The 19,292-nt window shown below is 39.9% G+C and overlaps 1 protein-coding gene across 3 annotated transcripts in view; it reads right to left on the reverse strand.

Moving 5' to 3' along the window:
• Positions 1–1,106: 1,106 nt before the first annotated feature.
• The window catches only part of SLCO5A1 (solute carrier organic anion transporter family member 5A1), a 161,992-nt gene continuing 143,806 nt past the window's right edge, over positions 1,107–19,292 (reverse strand). For all 3 annotated transcript variants that reach the window (XM_009213168.4, XM_003902846.4, XM_021942411.2), the window contains 4 exons: positions 16,533–16,692; positions 13,431–13,672; positions 10,685–10,749; positions 1,107–7,382 (listed from right to left, as the gene is read on the reverse strand). In XM_009213168.4, coding sequence (XP_009211432.1) covers positions 6,925–7,382; positions 10,685–10,749; positions 13,431–13,672; positions 16,533–16,692 — 925 coding nt within the window. In that variant the 3' untranslated portion in view covers positions 1,107–6,924. The remainder of the gene's footprint in view (positions 7,383–10,684; positions 10,750–13,430; positions 13,673–16,532; positions 16,693–19,292) is intronic.

The raw sequence follows: 19,292 nt of genomic DNA on the forward strand, positions 1-19,292 counted from the left end.
CAAAGTGGTCAAGGCAGGATTCTAAATACACCCACCTCATGCTTCATTCCGTGAGTTATGACTCCCTTATCTCCTTCCACCTCTCACCCCAAAGTTTTAGATGCCACTGTGTTTAGAAAACTCCACTGCTAGTCAGGAGAGGCCTCCAGATCCAGGGGGTTTTTTCTCCCTAAGTGGGTCTGAGCTCAAGTTCTTCTTTCTTTTTAACTTAACTTTTAAGTTCAGGAGTATGTGTGCAAGTTTCTTACTCTTGTCTCAGAGCAGTGGCGTCTGGGCCACTTTAGCAATGAATGATTAGTTTGCTATTCAGTAGCAAACTAGGAGATAGGAGGAAGAGAGCTTTTCAGTGCTTTGTTGACCAAGTTTTGATATTCACACCTTTGGAAATTATTCCAGTTTTTGGAATAAGGAGTTGGACTTCTTTGGAAATTATTCTTAACCTATCAAAGTCAATCATGTGGCAAAGAATTATACCCACTGAATTACCATTTACTCCTCTGTATTTTCAGGATCTCAGGCTGTTAGGCAGAGCCATGAGACTAGTTAGGGCCAACGAAAGGGGAGAATAGACATATGGCACTTCCAGGCTGAGAAAGAGAAAAGCTCTTTTGCCATTCTCTGGGCATTTCCTTTCCTTGCCCCAGCAACCAAGATTAACCCTGAAAGTTCCAGATGGTGTCACTTCAAGATGGTGGAGCCTCTGTCAGCCTGGATCCCTGAAAGACTGTGTGGAACAGAGCCTTAATAGATATGTGAGTGAATGAGAAACAGACCCGTGTGTTATGAAGCCATTGAGATTTGAGGGTTAATATGTTATTTAAGTATAATTTAACAAATCACATTCAAGGTACATAGCTCTGTGTTCTGAAAGTCAGTTTTGAATACATAAGTGATGAATTACTTAAAATTATTACCTTTGGAGACTCAATTTAAAAAAATATGCTATGGCTCTTAAAACTATACTCCTAAAACTTTACACATAGAACATTCTGCTTCAAGGTAGAGTTAACAGTTAGGTACGGAGTTAATTTTGTAGGCGGGGTGGACAATTGCATCAATCTCAATGCTTCATCTCTTCAAACAACAAAGTTCTAGAAACAATTTCGTTTCAGTCCAACACACTTTATTCATTTTTAACTTTTTTCTTAATTTTCAATAATCAAGTATTCAAGATGCTGTAAACCAAGATTTATTAGTACATCGACAATAGATTTCATTAAACATATGGAAATTATACATCTTTTAAATTACCCTAAGAAGTCTCCAAATAAATATCATTTTAAAAATCACAAAATCAAACTTCTTTATGCAACAATGCAAAACAGCCTTTCATCACAAACACACTTCTACACAAAACACACACACACACACAGAGAACACACGCTCCACTAAGAACCTAATGCCAGTTTAGTTGACACAGTATTACATTTCCTTAAACAAAAGGGTCAGCGCCTGACCTGCCTGTTTCATGATTCTAAATTAACATTTGGGGTTTGGGGTAGAGGTGTGTATTTTAAGAAAAATGCCCATTATTTGGTACTACTCTTACCAATTATCAATTACCAATTGCCAGTAATTGGTACTAGTCTTGCCAATGATTCTTATTTTTCATTTCTAGATGGAAACTTTAAACCTCTTTTATTCACCCCTTTGGTTTAATGTGTTCCTGCAATTACTTTAGTTTTCAATAATATTTTCTCCTTCAATTTTAACATGTAATGATAGGATATCAGAAAAGATAACACCTTCAAAACCCCAATGTTAAAAATACCTTACATGGGTGTAAGCTTTTTGGAGAAGATATAAGAAAAGATTATCTGAAATATTTTTTCTACCTCTCTCTGAAATTATTTTTAGCATTTGATTATTCTTGCTAAAATAAATATCAAAAGCACTGAGTATTCCATAGAAAAGTATTCCCCCTTACACACTTCGTTTTTGCAGCATAGAGTTCATGGAGTAACTGTTGAAATAAGAGTAATGGATGCTTGTTTTCTGGAAAATTCTTCAGATTTCCAAAGATAAAGTATATGCAGCCCCTTAGCAGTGAAATGCTGTGAATTCAGTGGCGCTTTTTAATGGTGAACATGCATCATGAAACACTTTTTAGCACCAAAGCATTTTTTTTAATGTTGCAAAAGCAAACACCTAGGGAGGGTTTTGTTTCTTTTGTTTTTTGTTTTTGTTTTTGTCATATTTGACCCTTCCTAGAGCTGCGTAAAAATGAAGTCTTTAAAATAAAACCTCCTCAAACATACACAGATCTGATTCTAATGCAACAACAAGTTTGGGACAGATACAGCCAGCAGCATCCCTAAAGATGAAGAAGAGAAAAAGACAAAACGATAAAGTGCACGAGGTAACTACCTGTGCCTGCCAGCCACGGCACTCTCTTACTGTGAAAGAGAAAACACAAATGTGTGCAAAGGTTACCTACTGGTCTGTATGACAGAGAACTAGCAAACCTGCAGTTTAGGCAGTTCTGGGATTATACAGTATTTTGGCGTCTATCTGCTACTTAGAATACTCAGTATGCACCTACATATCGATCGTTATATTCATGTGCTGTGCCATCTCTGATATTTTAAATACATACACAATCGCAAAATATAATTGGCTACCACTCGAGGCTTGGGCTTGCCTCCTGCTCCTGGGTGCACTAGGGAATTCCCACCAATGCTTCAGCTCCATCCAAACTCTAAAGCTTCTCCGTGGTAAATGCATGGTTTCTACAAAACAGGGCCAAAAAGAAACTTTCTGGCTCCAAGTCCACCAAAGAATGAAGCTGGAATTGTGGACCGAAGAAGAATTTTCTTGGTGGTTGGTGAACATGGAGGACTGCCATGACATCCATGAGGCCTTACTCCAGGTAACTCCCCCTTCTCTGAAGGCTGACATTTCCAAATGCATGCAACTAAAGGTAACAATGTCACAGTGACTAAAGGGAACAGTCGGGATCAGTGGTTTGATATGTATTTTGTGTGTGTTCATTTAAAACCCTTATTAGGAATCTTAAAACTCATATTCATCAAAAAAGTAATGGAAATGTTAATATTCTAAACAAGGAAAATAAAAAAAAAAAACATACACCTGAAATCCCTAAAGCTCAGATTCAACAAATCTGAACTACCTTTCTTCATAATGTTTCATTTCAGAACTCTGCTGAGACCTGATGTTAACACGAAGACTGGATTTGTTCTGTATTAAATACGAACTATAAATAAATATTTGAGGTATGTTATGACAAATAACTTTAATATAACATTTAGCTAAATAAATGTACATTTACCATGAAAATCTAGTTAAACATTAAATCGTGATATTTCCTACAGATGTTTCCACAGCTTTTTTTTTTATTTACACAAAAAAAACCTCTCTACTCTTCAGAAACGGTAAAATATCAAAAAATTGAAATGCTTTAACCTCACGATTTTATAGTCACACCTTGCCTTTGTTAACCAAAAGCTATTGTATGCATTGTGTAGTGTAAAAAATGAATAATGGAGTGAGAGAAATCTATGTCTGAATCCTGACTTTGCCATTCTGTACAAACCTAAATGAGTTCTTTTACGTTTTTTAAAAAATAATAAAATCAGCCGGGCATGTGGCTTATGCCTGTAATCCCAGCACTTTGGAAGGCAGAGACGGGTGGATCACTTGAGGTCAGGAGTTCAAGACCAGCCTGGTCAACATGCTGAAACTCTCTCTCTACTAAAAACAGAAAAAAATAGCTGGGTATGGTGGCACACACCTGTAATCCCAGTTCCTCAGGAGGCTGAAACAGGAGACTCACTTGAACCCAGGAAGCGGAAGTTGCAGTGAGCCGAGATTATGCCACTGCACTCCAGCCTGGATGACAGAGCAAGACTCTGTCTCAAAAAAAAAAAAAAAAGAATCAAATCTTTGCAAGGTAATTAAGAGGATCCAAATGAATGATGATATATATTAAGTGCTTGACAAAATGCTCTACAAATTGTCAACACTCAACAAATGCTAAATTGTTTCCTCTCTGTTCCTCCTTTCTCTCCATCCCCAACACCTTGATTCTGAATTACTTTTGAATATTTTCAAGAATTAAATCCGCCTATAAAGAATAAGGACTTAATGCTAATGAAAATAACCAAAGAAATGTGCCCCAACCACCCATCTTACCTCCTGGGAGTTTCTAAATTAATAGGATGAACTCAAGGATACTGTATTTGCATATTAAAGCTAAATAATATATGAATTTACAGTTTATAAAGGAACAAGATGACCTTTTCCAAAACAAGTAATTCGAAGCCTAAGGTCATGGAGAGTCTTCATTAAAACTTCTAATAGGAGCTGTGACTATAAAGTAATGTGAGTAATTTATTAAGAAACATATAAGACCCTATATATACAATTAAATGGTATCATCTACAAAATAGTCACTTCAGTTGGCTATGTAATATTCCAATGATGCTACTATAGCCCCAAGTATTTCGTGAACAACACTTAATTGGTACATATTCCAAAGCTTTATTTTCTCATGATTTTTACTACTTAGTCTACATTCACCAACAACACATTAATGAAATACCTCCTATTAACAAGGAGCAGATACTTGAGCAAGTACAATATTAACACTGTGGTGCACATTTCTTTGAGTTCTGGCCTAATCATCTCAAAGGATGTTATGGAGTGGCAGATGGCAGTCAGGTAAAATGACACCTGAAGATACCTGGCACCTGGTCAGTGATCGCCGCGCTGGATGACTGTTCAAGGCAGCAAAGGGAGTAAGGGAGCTCTCTAACTACCCCGTGCTGAGTCCAGCAATCTTAGCTACCAGAAAAAGTGCCATTCCCACCAACGTTCTCTCAATGCAGTATCTTAATGATCAGAGGAAAATTAAGAAAACACCACACCTCTCCAACCTACATATATTTAACTCCCACACCAAAGGAAACTTTCTCCTTTAAAGGATCAAAGCTCTCCCACAGAGGGTAAAGGGGAACCGTGAGGCCCCAGAGGAGACACTAGGTCAATCAGCAAGGTTTTCTGAATCAGCAAGATTTTTTGAATACTTCCAATATATGCCACATTGGCCAGAGTTTGACAATTACCAGTGCAATTACAATCTTAACCAAGCAAGAATCCTCACTTCCCCGAGAGCCAAACCCAACAGCCAGAGGGAAGTCCTTAGCCCCTGAGACCACTAGCTCCACCCCTTGTAGACATTGTTCAGTCTAATAGTGTTAACGCAAACTGCACGCAACCAAGAGAACAACTTGACCAATGTCATTCCTAGGAAGAGAGGGAAACAGCCTTATGCCCAGGAGTATTTGCACAATTCCACCTGTGCAGTCAAGCAAGGATGGAAAGCAGAAGCCTGAGTCATGGAACAGTCTGTCAATCACATCTCTTCTGGGGATAAGGGTAAACCAGAAGAGAAAAACATTTCCCTAATTAGCCCTCCATGACCATAGGCTCCTTGGCAGAAAAAGTTCACAATTATATCAGCATTTGGCCCTTACACTCCCTTGCAGCCAGAACCCATGAGCTAACTTGCTATCAATTCGTTAGCGGCGTCAGGAAGCATCTATCTTAAGAGCCATGTAGAAAGCATTCTGTATGATGCTTACGTCAAAGTGATGTGCTGGGAGGTACTGAAAAGAGTGATGGATAATGAACCCAAAGTGCATTTAGGAACAGAAAAATCTTCTCTCAGAATCACTGCCAGAAACTTACAGTAAGAGGGAATCAAAGGGTAGTGTAAAACGATTCCAACTCTGATAAGGTAGGGTTCAATAGGATGGACTGGTTTATTTTACATAATTTTCAACAATTACTTAAGATCGTATTCTGTTCCAGAACACAGATCTCCCTCCTCCTGTATTCAAAGTGATTTTCATATCCCAGGCACAGATTTCTTGATATAAGTACTCATTTTCAGGAACAACCACAGCAATTTTCCGTCCAGAAAAAAAGAAAACCACACAGATTTGCCAGTGCTTTCAAGATATAACTAAAATACTCAGGTGGGACTTTTCCCAGTGACTTTGAGGACCCGTAGAGCTAAAGAAAATTTCTGCAACAATTTTCTTGGATGAGAAAGCTGTCATTTTCTTTCCTTATTATGCATTTCAAATTACAGTTTCTAGCCATATTGTTTAGCACACTAGTTTTAAAGCCCCTTAAGAAAGAATACTGGAGTTGATATTTAAGCTATCAGATTTATGATTCAAGAGCCTCTTTATCTTAGGATGGGGCAGGCAGACTAAAAGAGAATGTGTCCTCTGACCTGAAGTAGCTGTTCCTTCTATCACACTATGCCTATGGTTCCTTTGAAGCATTTGACAAATTCTACCTGATTTATAACTCTGCTATGGCTTAAAATGCTATTAACAGTACTGGATGGAAAGTTCGGCTTCCCCTTTTCAGAAACATATCTGCTTTATTCTGTGAAAGTAAACGTAACATGCTGCACATACATTTTTCCAATCAAATTGCATAGTTGAGACAAAGTCATTTGTGCTTTGTAGCAGAACTCACAGTAGGTGTTCATATCTAAAAACTTTGATTTGGAAATGCCAAGTCCTGGGCAAGCTCACCTTTGTTTGGAGTGTTAGTTAATGATATGCACCGCCATTCCCCTTCCCATGATTTTGCTAACCGTGTACCTCAGCCTATACCGTAGGGGAGCATGAGCTTTAAATTAACACAACGGAAATGGGAACAAATCTAGCTGAATGTCTCCTTCTTGGAGAGAAGCGGGGAAAGGCTCTCAGTCTTGTTGAGGTATCCAGCCCTCAATGAATAGCGGCTGTGTATACTGAGTTTTGTTGGTTTGAGGATTGTGTCTGCAGAGGTTAAAAAAAGAAATAAAGAAAAGAAGGCACGGTTGTTTCTCAAGTCGCCATTTTCAACTCAACCAACAAAACTAAATTCTTCCATTTTCAAGCTTCAGGAGGGCGGCTCCAGGGCAGCTGGGCTCTCTTCCAGCCCCGGGTCCGCAGAGGAACTTATTGCTTCTGGGAAGGGCCCCGGGTAGGTCTGTGCTGCGCACTGGATCCCTTTTTGCAGACCAGTCTCTTCGTGGAATTCTCCCTGGGTGCTGAAAGCTGGGCAAGATCTAGTCCGGGCACTGTCGGGGTGGCCCACTCTCTCACTCACGGTGCTCAGGGGGAATTCTCTCCACCTCCGCCTCTGGAGTCCATCCTCCTTGTATTTTATGGAGTACCAGGCCAGAAAAATAAAAATAAAGCCTACGAATTTGAGGCCGGCCGCCAAACCAAAATACACAAAACGAAACGACGTCACGTTGTACTCCCAGCAAGAACCCTGCACTCCACACTCCTGTTGCCAGAGCATGCAGGTGGTGTCAATGACTGCTCCAAAGTAGATTGGAGTAGGAATGTATGCTAGAGAGGGGAAGAAGAAAATACGAAGACTTAGCACGTCTTACAAGGGAGAACAGATTTGTAAATTAGCAAGGTACTTGTGTGCTCTAAAACCAGTTGAGGGGAGGGATTTTCTTATGTTACCAGATTTTTTTAAAGACACAATCACATTTTATCACAATATATTTATCATAAAAGCATTCGCTATTTGATAAACACTTAAAATCGAGTTTGCCACCCAGAATGCGCTGTTGCTTTTTACAATCAAATCAACATGTTGTGCACTTTAAGTAGATACAATTTTATGTGTCAATTATACCTCAATAAAGCTGAAAACAAGGATATTGCTAAAAATACAATTAGAGACTCGTTTTAAACCTAAAAATTGGATTTTGTCATTAAGTATTCAACAGGCCACAGTAGAACCCTTTATTACCCACCGAAATTCAATACACTTAGTTCTTGTGGGTTGGGCGCTAGTCCTTGGATGCAGGAAGAGTACGAGAAAAGCAGCATCTCTTGTGAGTCAAACACCACATAAAATGGCAACTTTATAAAAGCACTTATAAATCCAAGAAATTATATATATAAAGGTACTTTATTATGGCATAAATTTCATCTTTGAAGTTTATGAAACATCTGAGATGAATAGTAGCTTCGTCTTCTGGGCTATGATATAGACATTTCCTTAATCCAATGAGAAAAAAAAGTCTACCTAGTACATAGACTCCTTCACCACATGCTACTCCCTTTGCCAAAATGTTCCCCAAACTCATTCACCTTGCAAATATCTATGCTCCCTTTAAATTCCTGACTTACTCAGATGCCATCATATTCTCACTGCATTTTGTATCTACCTCCATTTTATTAACTATCACATAGTATTGTAAATGTTTGCAAATCTGTCACTCCATAAGCTTCTTCAAGGCAGAGACCATGCCTTTTATTCTTTGCATCCCAAAGACCTCAATAAAAATTTACAGAAGATAGCGATGGGAGAGAGGAGGGAGGAAGGAATAAAAGAGAGAAAGGAGGAAGGGAGCCAGGAAGACAGAAAGGAAGGCAGAGAGGATAGGTGGGCTGATAATCCAGGAAGCTGTGAGTGATACATTTTAAATAAGTTGTTTTTATTTAAAATAAAGTCTATTGGTTTAATTTTAATATTATTAAAGTTTTTTTTTTTTTTTAACTCTTTTTCTGCTTCGGAATTTGGGGGGAAATGAAAATTGGCTTGTTGGCCCAACTAGACTTTTTCACAATCCATAGAAGTTAAAATAAAGTTGAATTAAATAATAAATGCCTGCAATGTTCTCCCTCCACTTATTCTTGATGCTGTGGCATACATGTGTGGACTCACCTTTACCTCTAAATCGTATCGAATGACCCCAACTCTATGGCATCAGAGAGGGGCAAAGCAAAAAAAAGAAATTACCTTTTTCTGGCCGGGCATGGTGGCTCACATCTGTAATCCCAGAACTTTGGGAAGCCAAAGCAGGTGGATCACCTGAGGTCAAGAGCTGAAGACCAGCCTGGCCAACATGGTGAAACCCCATCTCTAGTAAAAAAAAGAAAAAGTAAAAGAAAAAAATGCAAAAATTAGCCAAGTATGGTGGCAAATGCCTGTAATCCCAGTTACTTGGGAGGCTGAGGCAGGAGAAACACTTGAACCCTAGAGGCAGAGGTTGCAGTGAGCTGAGATTGTGCCACTGCCCTCCAGCCTGGGCAACAGAGCAAGACTCTGTCTCAAAAAAAAAAAAATTTTTTTTTATATATATATGTCTTTTCTTATTCAATTACCCCTTCGGTTAACAAATCTCCTTATTTCTAAATAATACTGTTTAACTTTTAACAAGAACTACAAGACAGATTTTTTCTTTCTTTTTTTTTTCTTTTAGACAGAGTTTTGCTCTTGTTGCCCAGGCTGGTGTGCAGTGGCTCTATCTCCGCTCACTGCAACCTCTGCCTCCCAGGTTCAAGCAACTCTCCTGCATCAGCCTCCTGAATAGTTGGGATTACAGGCACGCACCACCACACCCAGCTAATGTCTTTGTATTTTTAGTAGAGATAGGGTTTCATCATGTTGGCCAGACTGGCCTCGAACTCCTGACCTCAGATGATCCACCCGCCTCGGCCTCCCAAAGTGCAGGGATTAAAGCATGAGCCACTGCACCCGGCCTAAAGCAGACTTCTTCACTATATCTAAGTGTGTCAGGATTTCCTTTAAACAGCATGCTTTTTTAAAAATGGTACCCTCAAAGTCTTATTAGTACCAAACAAAAACAAAAACAAAAACAAGCCACTCATTACATGGAACTAGAAGCATCTTCCTCCTGGGGCTTATTGAAAAGAGCTCATTTTTGGACTGGGCCATCAACCACAACATATGACAAATGGAGAATGCCAGGGGATTAGTGCTTTAGGGGGTCAGAAGATGCCCTTTTTAAACATTACCTCTTCAAAACTGAAATAAGAAATTTGAATCAAAAAACAATTTTTTTGTCTTATAGACAATAACACTGATTACTGAGGAGAAAATAATAGCTGAAGAAAATGACAGACTGCCACTTAAGAAAAAGAAATTATAAAAGGAAAAATAAGCTTGAAGACAAGGATATCAATTAAAAATACATTGAAACTGATCAAAGGAACATTGTATTTCACATGCTTATTTCCCATTGTCTCAAGAACTCACAGAGTGCTGTGGTGTTTGTAAAAAGAAGACCTATATTCCTCCTGCACAAATGTACTCTGTGGTTTGTCACATGGGCACAGCACTACTGAGCTTCTCTTTTTGATAAGTAAAGACTTACAAGGCAGTCCCTATATGTCACTTTGGGCACCTTTCTTTTCCTTTCTAAAGTTTTTTATTTTTCTCAGAAAACATGATAGGTATACTCTTTGTTTAGCCCAATAAAATTACTATAAAGAAGTAAGGAATTGAAAACTTCGCAAATAAAGACCGATTTCTATTGCTTTCATAGTAAAAAGGCATAAAGGGGTCAGAATGCTAGGATTACAAATCCTTGACAAATTGCTTGATTTCCTATTTCTTGCTGTGCAAAACGCTGGGGAATTTTGTCCAAGTTTATGTTCATGATGGAAAAGAAACTAACCTAACGTTGGTTTTGTTTTGTTTCATCAAACAACAGAACCTGTCAGCTTCTAGTTCAAATCAGAAAACAAGGAAGTTGTACCCTCACCACTAACCTGTAAAATCTTACTCATGGTAATAAATGACGTGACTTGCCATTTTTAAAGGACAGTGAAAATTTGCCATCTGCAAAGAGGAACTAAGAGGCGCACTTGGAAATTCAGGGACGTACCAAGTGTTCGCAACAAAACAAACTGCATTCCCAGCGCGAAAGGTCTCTCCTCATCTTCTACGGACCTGCAGTGAAGGGAAAGAAGGCAATGTTTTTTAAATAGTAGCCCCAAGAAAATGAATGTCAAATCAAGTCGGCTTTGTGCAGAGCCAGGGACTAAAGAGATACCATGCCAAAATATTTAACTCACTATTATTTACTAACAATAGCCACATGAGATTGCTGGTGGCTAAATTACTGAATAAAGATCTTCCCAACGCAGACACCAAAGAAACTCTGACTAACTCTAACTGTTTCTACATAAATACTGGTGGAAGGTTAAAGGCTCTTGGCTGAAGAAGCTGAAATGCCTCTAACTGAGCTTCCAAAATCAGATCCTTTTTTTTTTTTTAATTTATAGAATTTCATCCTAAATACTGCGGTGTTTTTTTGTTTTCGTTTTTGTTTTTTTGCCTGGGTGCCTGTATCTTCCAGAGTGGTAGATGTGTACATTGAAAATTACTCCAACAATTCTTCCAAAACAGGAAGAAAAAAGAGTAAAGAATGAAAGTATATTCAAAAAATGTATAGGAAACAAGTCAAACATCAGAGGAAGCATAAGCCCTCCAACCACGTCTTTTTTTCTTTTTTAAAAACTTACACTCCAAGTTATTCCCATGTGGCAGGAAGATTGGAGTCTACCGGTTTTGTAATTAGCAAAGATTAAAGGGTTCCTTTTCTGAAATTTTAGGTTAGAAGCCAGCTGGCTATTTGCCATGTATGAACACTAAAGGAAAAAGTAGCCTATGGGTTATTTAATATCTCTTGAGGAATTAAAGTGCAAAGAATGAGATTATTTGAGTAAATTTATGAATGATTCATATGTCTTTTTAAATGCTGCAGTACCTTATCCTCTCCATCGAATACCCATGAGAGTACGGTGTATAATGGGAACTTTCCCAAGACCAGTGCCCTTGTCACCTTTTCCCTAATTTCTTTATTTCTCATAGCAATTTGCAAAGTGCTGCACACAGGTTGTTATGCCATAAATATCTGCTGCTGGAAGAAATGAGTAAACAAACCAGTGGGCCTTTCATGCACCACTATCTGGCTGTCAAGGAACAGCTTTGCTTGGAAATGCCTGATTCTTTCCCAGTGGGAAAGAAGCCAGAATACGCCTGGTGCAGCCCACTGCCCTTGCTAAGCAATGACATCTCAGCAGGCGCTTCCTGCAAGGTGCCCAGCATTGTGGCATCTGAGGAGCCTGGAGGAAGAGTAAGAACTGACTCCCTTTCTTCACTCCTTCCCTGCCCTCCACCCCCTAATCCCCCTGAAGCTGCCCAGACCCATGGGTGTGCTCTTCTGGCTTCACCACGCTGCCCAGTTCCTCTGTCCACTGCAGTCCTTACTGCAAATATCAACACACCGATGTGAATGTATCAGTGTGGCAGGCCTCCATAACAACTGTTTCAGTACTGGCTGAGTGGTTAAGTTAAATATTAAAAGCCAGTGCCCTTATACAAATGCTGGAATGTAACAAAAGCCCACCAAGACTTTTGCCTAGGTCTTTCCTGGGACTTAAAACATGAAAAAACAATGAAGGAATTCTTAAGAGGATCCATTTAGGATTAAACAAGTTTTATTGGGGGTCTGCAAAAACTCCCTAGGCCTCCACAAACAAGTTTATTGGGGGTCTGAAGGAACTCCCCAAACCTCCATGATTTAGCAAGAGATAAGATAAGGGTAATCACCCCAGCACCTGGACCCATTTAGATTAAGTAAACTTACTGAGGCTCCAGAAGAAGGTCTTCAAGATTCAGACCTTGGTTATAGGTTAAAAGAAATTAATCACTTATGTCTTTAGATGAATGCACACTTACACATAGACAGATAGCTTAGAATGTATATAAGCTCTAATAAACTTTGTAATTTTGAGTTGGTCTGGTGATAATTTCCAGGTCTTCTCCCTGTAACTGGTTACAGAAATAAAACCTCTCTTTCTCCCCAGTTCATCTGGATCTCTTGTTATTGCACTGCAAAAAATAGCAGCCCAACTCTCATTTTGGTTCAGGAACATCAGTGCCAACATTTTTAATAGGACAAAAGTAGCTTCCGTGTTCTCTTATCAACAAAAAATCCAAACAAGACATGGCAAAGAAAGCACAGCCTGAAAAACTAAAAAAAAAAAAAAAGAGAGAGAGAGAGAGAAATCACATTCCCTAATATGCCCTTTTCTTGACTCAACTCTGAAATTTTATATGACAGCAAAATTAATGAACTCAGCATTTCAAATTGCAAGCCCAGCATAAATCACCACTGATCCCAAAGGTAGTAACTATCTAAAAGTTTGAAGATAATAGCCTTTGCTGTATGCACGATTTAGCAACTTTCCCAAATTACTTCCTGCCCTCCTCTGGGGTCCAGCTTCTCATAGCTAACAGAGTGATGACTTTCAACTGCTGAAGTTGAACCTCATGGGGCAGAGACTTCAGGAATCAAAAACATCAAAAGAAGTTTCATTATACATTAAGAATATAACCCAAATGAATAAAAGAACCTTCCAAAGTATGGACTGTTACAACCTTCCTTTCCCTTCCCAAAAGGGAAAAATCCCTCTTAAGTCCACCAGGCAAATATCTGAGCGCCCTCCTGCACATGCTAATTTTGCTTTGCTCTATGATTTACCACATAAGCCCCTTCTCCTAGATTATGTGCTCTGGAAATTCTAAGTACAGAACCCACCCCGGAAGTTGAATGCTCTTCTCACCTAAGTGTTACTATGATGGCCGATGGTTGGGCACAAGCTGTGATGAAGGTGACTATGAAAAGAAAAACTAAGAATGGGATAAGGGTATTGCAGGTCCGTTTACATTTCCCAGACACAGCATAGCCGTTCTCATTGAGATAAGTCTTGACAATAACCACACGGAGCTGACTGCGCTGTCCCACGGTGGGCGGAGTGATCACTTGTCGACTTTGGACACAGGCGCATTCTGTATAATTCCGTATCTAAGTGAGCAAAATAAAGAGCAGTTGTGTGCCCCTCAAAAGCTAACTGGGGCATAGGAATATTAAGACAAAATTAAGTAAAAGTACTCTAAAATAGCTCGAATATTTTTTAAAACACAAAATATTTCATTGAAAGTAACTTCCTCATTGATAACAGTAAGGATCTCAAGTGTGTGTCTAACAGAACCAAAGTCTGCTGGTCAAAATTGTTTAAACCTAAACTTTCCTAAGAAGCTTTCAACATTCAATACCATTCACATTCCGCAGACTCATTTTTGTCATCATTATATTCTGCCTCAATTGCTGTTAACTCTTGGGCTTTCCAATTAGAGAAGCCCTTCAAAAACCAGAACCAAACCTTATTTTTCTTCATGCTCACAGAGCACCTAGCACAACTCTGGGCACACAGTGGGCCCTAAAGTAAACATCTATTAAATGCAGAGAATTCATAATGCAACCGTGATGACTCCAGCACCAATAATAGTAAACACCTCATTGGTGTTCCATTTTCTTTTCTTTTTCAACTTTTATTTTAGATTCAGGGGGGTACATGGGCAGGTTTGTTACATGGGTCTACTGCGTGATGCTGAGGTTTGGTGTACAGATGATCCCATCACCCAAGTCGTGAGCATAGTTCCCAACAGGTAGTTTTTCACACCTCCCTCCCCACCTCCCCCTCTAGTAAGTCTCCAGTGTCTATTGTTTCCGTCTTTGTGTCCGTGAGTACCCAATGTTTAGCTCCCACTTATAAGTGAGAACATGTAGTGTTTGGTTTTCTGTTCCTGCATTAATTCACTTAGGATAATGGCCTCCAGCTGCATCCATGTTGCTGCCAAGGTCATGATTTTATTCTCTTTTATGGCTGTGCAGTACTCCATGGTGTATATTATCACATTTTATTTATCAAATTCATCACTGATGAGCACCTAGCTCAATTCCATGTCTTTACTCTTGTGTATAGTGCTGTGATGAACATACAAGTGCATGTGTCTTTCTGGTAGAATGATTTGTTTTCTTTTGGATACATATCCAGGCATGAGATTGCTGGGTTGAGTGGTCGTTTTGTTTTAAGTTCTTTGAGAAATCTCCGAACTGCTTTCCACAGTGGCTAAGTTAATGTACATTCTGGTGCTTCCATTTTAAACATCTTTTTAGTCCCTATAATTAGCTGGTGCCCTGCTCCCTACGGAAGAGCAACCAGCTCCATGGATGGAACTTGACTACCACAGCCCCCACCCAGTACTGCTCCTGGACTCTGACAGAGTCACACTAAATGGACATCAGCTGAGCTGACCTTCATTGCAACCTTGAATACCTGAAGCAGTGGTAAGAACAAGTATGGAGAGGGGGCACTGTTTGGCTGTCATGCTCAAAAGACTGCTGGCATTTTTTAAAGGATGAGCACTCACTCTCAAGGAAGGACTTAGCCTCCAGGAGAACAGATCTCACCCTTTCAACATGGCAACACAGTGGAGCTCACCAGTTACACGATGGGGAACAAACAACAGGAATTCTCAATTTGTCATTGCCGTTTAAAACTCAGACATCAGGTCGGGCGCGGTGGCTCAGTTTTCCAATCCCAGCACTGAGGCCGAGACGGGCTTTGATCACGAGGTCAGGAGTTCGGAGACCATCCTGGCAACACGGTGAAACCCGCCTCTACCAAAATACAAAAAACTCGCCGGGCGAGGTGGTAGGCGCCAGTCCCGCCACTGGTGCTGGAGGCAGGAGAAAAACCCGGAGGCGGAGCTTGCAGTGAGCTGGAGATCCGCCACTGCACTCCAATCTGGCGACACAGCGCAGACTCCGCCAAAAAAAAAAAAACTCAGACATCAAAAACAATATCCCCAAAACATTCAGTGGATGGTATAATCCCTTATCACCTGCACAGAACAAGCACATCTTTAACCTTTTAGTGAAAGCAACTTCCTACAGCCTGTTCTTCACAAAGAATCAAACCGGGCTCAATAAGAAACTGAGTAGAGGCCAGGTGCGTAGTCCGCCATCAACCGGCACTTTAGAGCCTAGTATGGATCACCTGAGGCTGGAAACCACCAGGCTTGACCAACATGGAGACACCTGCTCAATTAAAAAATACAAAATTAGCTCGGCATGGTGGCATGCCTATAACTCCAGCTACTAGGGAGGCTGAGTGCGGAGAATCTACGGAACCGGAGGCGGAGGTTGCAGTGAGCTGAGATCGCGCCATTGCACTCCAGCCTGGGCAACAAGAGCAAAACTCCATCTCAAAAAAAAAAAGAAAGAAAGAAAAAAGAAAGAAACTGAGTAGAATATGAAAACCTTCTCCCACAGTATTACGGCCCATTTATAATTTACAGGAAAGGGAATTCTCAAAATAGCCTATTCTTGAACTGTCAGAAATATCTTTACTTTGAAAGTTTTTTTTAAGCCAGAACTGAACTGATACTGTATGAAAAATGGCCATTGCCCATCTTTACAGACTCCAGTCAGGGGAGGTGCTTTCCTATTCTCTTCTATCAGCACCAAATATGGTCATCTTGACCTTCAAATCCATCACAAGGGCCCTGTCAGAGAAACAAATGGCAGGCCTAGAGCTCAACCTTATCAAGTTTCACTGAGTTGGCGCAGAATATAAAGTAGGAGAATGCTGATATGGAACCAAATCCTTGCACCCAAATGTTCCAGTCATCCCTGGAAAAAAAAAATAATAGCAATACATAACTTTCTTTCCTTGAGGTTTTCGTCAGAGGTATTTTGTAGGTTACTTGGAGCCTCTTGAAAAGAAAGACTGAAGTCATTGTGGCAGCATATGAATTTCATCACATCCTTGTCACAGGATATTGGACTAACAGAAGAGGAACTTGTGAAATATACTCACCCCAGTGCTAAGATTACCACTATTAACACAGCCAGCCAGACAAGGGTTAAAGTATGTAATTCCATCTGATCCACAGACTGGCTCATACTCATGTATTTTACAGCCACAATTAACGTTGCAGCTTCCTGTCAGATTCCTATGGGGCATGGTGAGAGAAGGTCTAAGAGAGAAGAGAAGCAGATCATGAGCAACATTTACCAAAATAAAACTCATAGGAAAGGTCTTGAAATTAATAATTTGTCCATTTTAGAGAAAATATTCTTCCCATTGAATCAAAGCCATGATACCCTAAGTAGCCACCCTCAACAATTATTTTTGTGACTTTAAAACAAAACATAAAGAAAAATGTTTCAACTTTCTGGTACTACAGATTCAATGCTTTTTATCAAATTACTGCCCCACCTCAATTTCACCCTCCCTCTTGGTGCTATGAACCTGGTCTCAACATCTAGGATCTGCAATTCTAACCCTAATATAACTACTCACCCTGTAGGCATCAGGCTCTACATCTTAACAAATCTGTACCTCAATTTCTTTATAAAATGGAGGAAATACTTTTTAGTATTGAATCAATAACATCACTGTGAGCACATGATCACAGTTAAAACCCATCTATCCCAGTTATTAATACACGTTCCTTTGACCAAAAACTTATACTCTAGAATAAATTATCAAAGAAAGGCATGAGACTCTAGAAAATCAAAATGAAGTATTTTCAAAGATGATTAGGAATCACATTGCTAGTTTGATTTAAACAACCAGAGAATAAAGATTAAGCAGTTCTTCACTCAGGATTGCCCAGGTGTGGATCCACAATCAGATATGGTGGGTTTCTTTTCTTGAGATCATGGTGTCTGATACAAAGAAATGATACCATATGAAAAGCTTGAAGAAAATAAATTCAGGCAGCAAATATAGAGAGAAGGAAAGGCAGGTAAGGATATAGGCCTAGGGAGGGGAGTGTAAACAAACTGGTGGAAGAGCAGAGGAGCACCTGGGGGATCCACAGAAGAAAGAAAGGGGCTCTGTACTGCTCGTACCTAGTGACCACTTTTGCTTTTGTGACCACCAGTTTTGTGTATCACTGATGAAATGTTGTTCCCAAGACTATATGAGTTAGCAGTGGCAGATCCTTCATCCAACCATCCATTTATCCATTATCTACCCATTCAACAAATATTTTGGAATGTCTGTTATGTACCAGGTCTTATCTTTTTAAAAATAGATTTAGAGGGGGGAAACATAATTTTGTCATATGAATATATTGTGTAGTAGTGAAGTTTGGTTAGTGAACCCATCACCTGACTAATGTACATTGTACTCAATAGGTAATTTCTCACCCCTCAACTCCCCTCCCTCACCACAAAGACTTTTTTTTTTGAGAAAGCGTCTCACTCTGTCACCCAAGCTGGAGAGCAGTGGCGTGATCTCCGCTCATTGCAAACTCTGCCTCCCAGGTTCAAGCAATTTGCCTGCCTCAGCCTTCCGAGTAGCTGTGATTACAGGTGCCTGCCACCTTGCCCTGCTAATTTTTGTATTTTTAGTAGAGACGGGGTTTCACCATGTTGGCCAGGCTGGTCTCGAACTCCTAACCTCATGATCCACCAGCCTCAGCCTCCCAAAGTGCTAGGCTTACAGGCGTGAGCCACTATGCCTGGCCAAGACTTATCTTTAATGACTATGCTAGTACCACTTATACAGTAGCATAGCCCATCCCAACCATGTGTGTTAATCAGTGTTTGTTCAAAGGTTTGTTCAAAGGTTTTTTTCCTGTGGCTTCTTTCAAACTTTGATAATGAGTCCTTAAATTTTAATGGGGGAAACAAATTCAAAACAATATTAAAGTCTTATCAAGAACGCCTTCTAACAAGGCAAAAGGCAGATAAATTCTGTTTTTCATTCATGTCACTCCACACAAAAAAATTATCACAAGACTCTAATAATCATTACATTCACAAACTTCTAGTGTCATACCATTTTAAAGTTTGTATATACTTAAAAAAAAATTATTCTAGACTAGTGGGTCTCCACTGGGTCAATTTTGCCCCCCCAGGGGACCTTTGGCAATGTTAGGAGACAATCTTGGTTCTCACAGCTGAGGGGGTGCTACTGTCATCTAATGGGCCACTAGTTCCTACTGAGGTAGGAGATCAGCAGGACCTGCTTTCTGAGTCCTGGTCACAACCCTGCTGATCAAAACAGGGTGTAGCAAAGAAACTGACCAAAACCAGAAGGACGAAGATGGCAACCAAAGCGACTTCTAATTGCCTTCATGGCTCATTATATGCTAATTATAATATATTTGCATAAGATACTCCCACCAGCACCATGGCAGTTTATAAATGATGCCACGGCAAATGGCTCAAAGGTTACCTTATATGGTTCTGGGAACTCTCTGCCCCGTTTCCAGAAAGCTTGTGAATAACCTGCCCCTTATATTGTACATAATTAAGAATGGGTATAAATATAGCCAGCCAGCAATCCACAAGTGCTTCTCTGGGCCATTTTGCTGTACATTGCTGCTCTAATAAACTTGCTTTCTTTCACTGCCAGCTTGCTCTCGAATTCTTTCCTGTGCAAAGCCAAGAACTCCCCCGAGCTGAGACCCAATTTTGAGGTTTTGCTGGCATCACTACAACGCACAGGAAGGGCCCTACCACCTCCCATAATAAAAAATTATCTGGCCCAAATGTCAATAGTGCTGAGGATGAGATACCCTGTTCTAGACCAATTTTCACACTGTTCAAGGAGGCAAAAAGC

Source organism: Papio anubis, chromosome 8 (genome assembly GCF_008728515.1).
Source record: "Papio anubis isolate 15944 chromosome 8, Panubis1.0, whole genome shotgun sequence".
Taxonomy (NCBI): domain Eukaryota; kingdom Metazoa; phylum Chordata; class Mammalia; order Primates; family Cercopithecidae; genus Papio; species Papio anubis.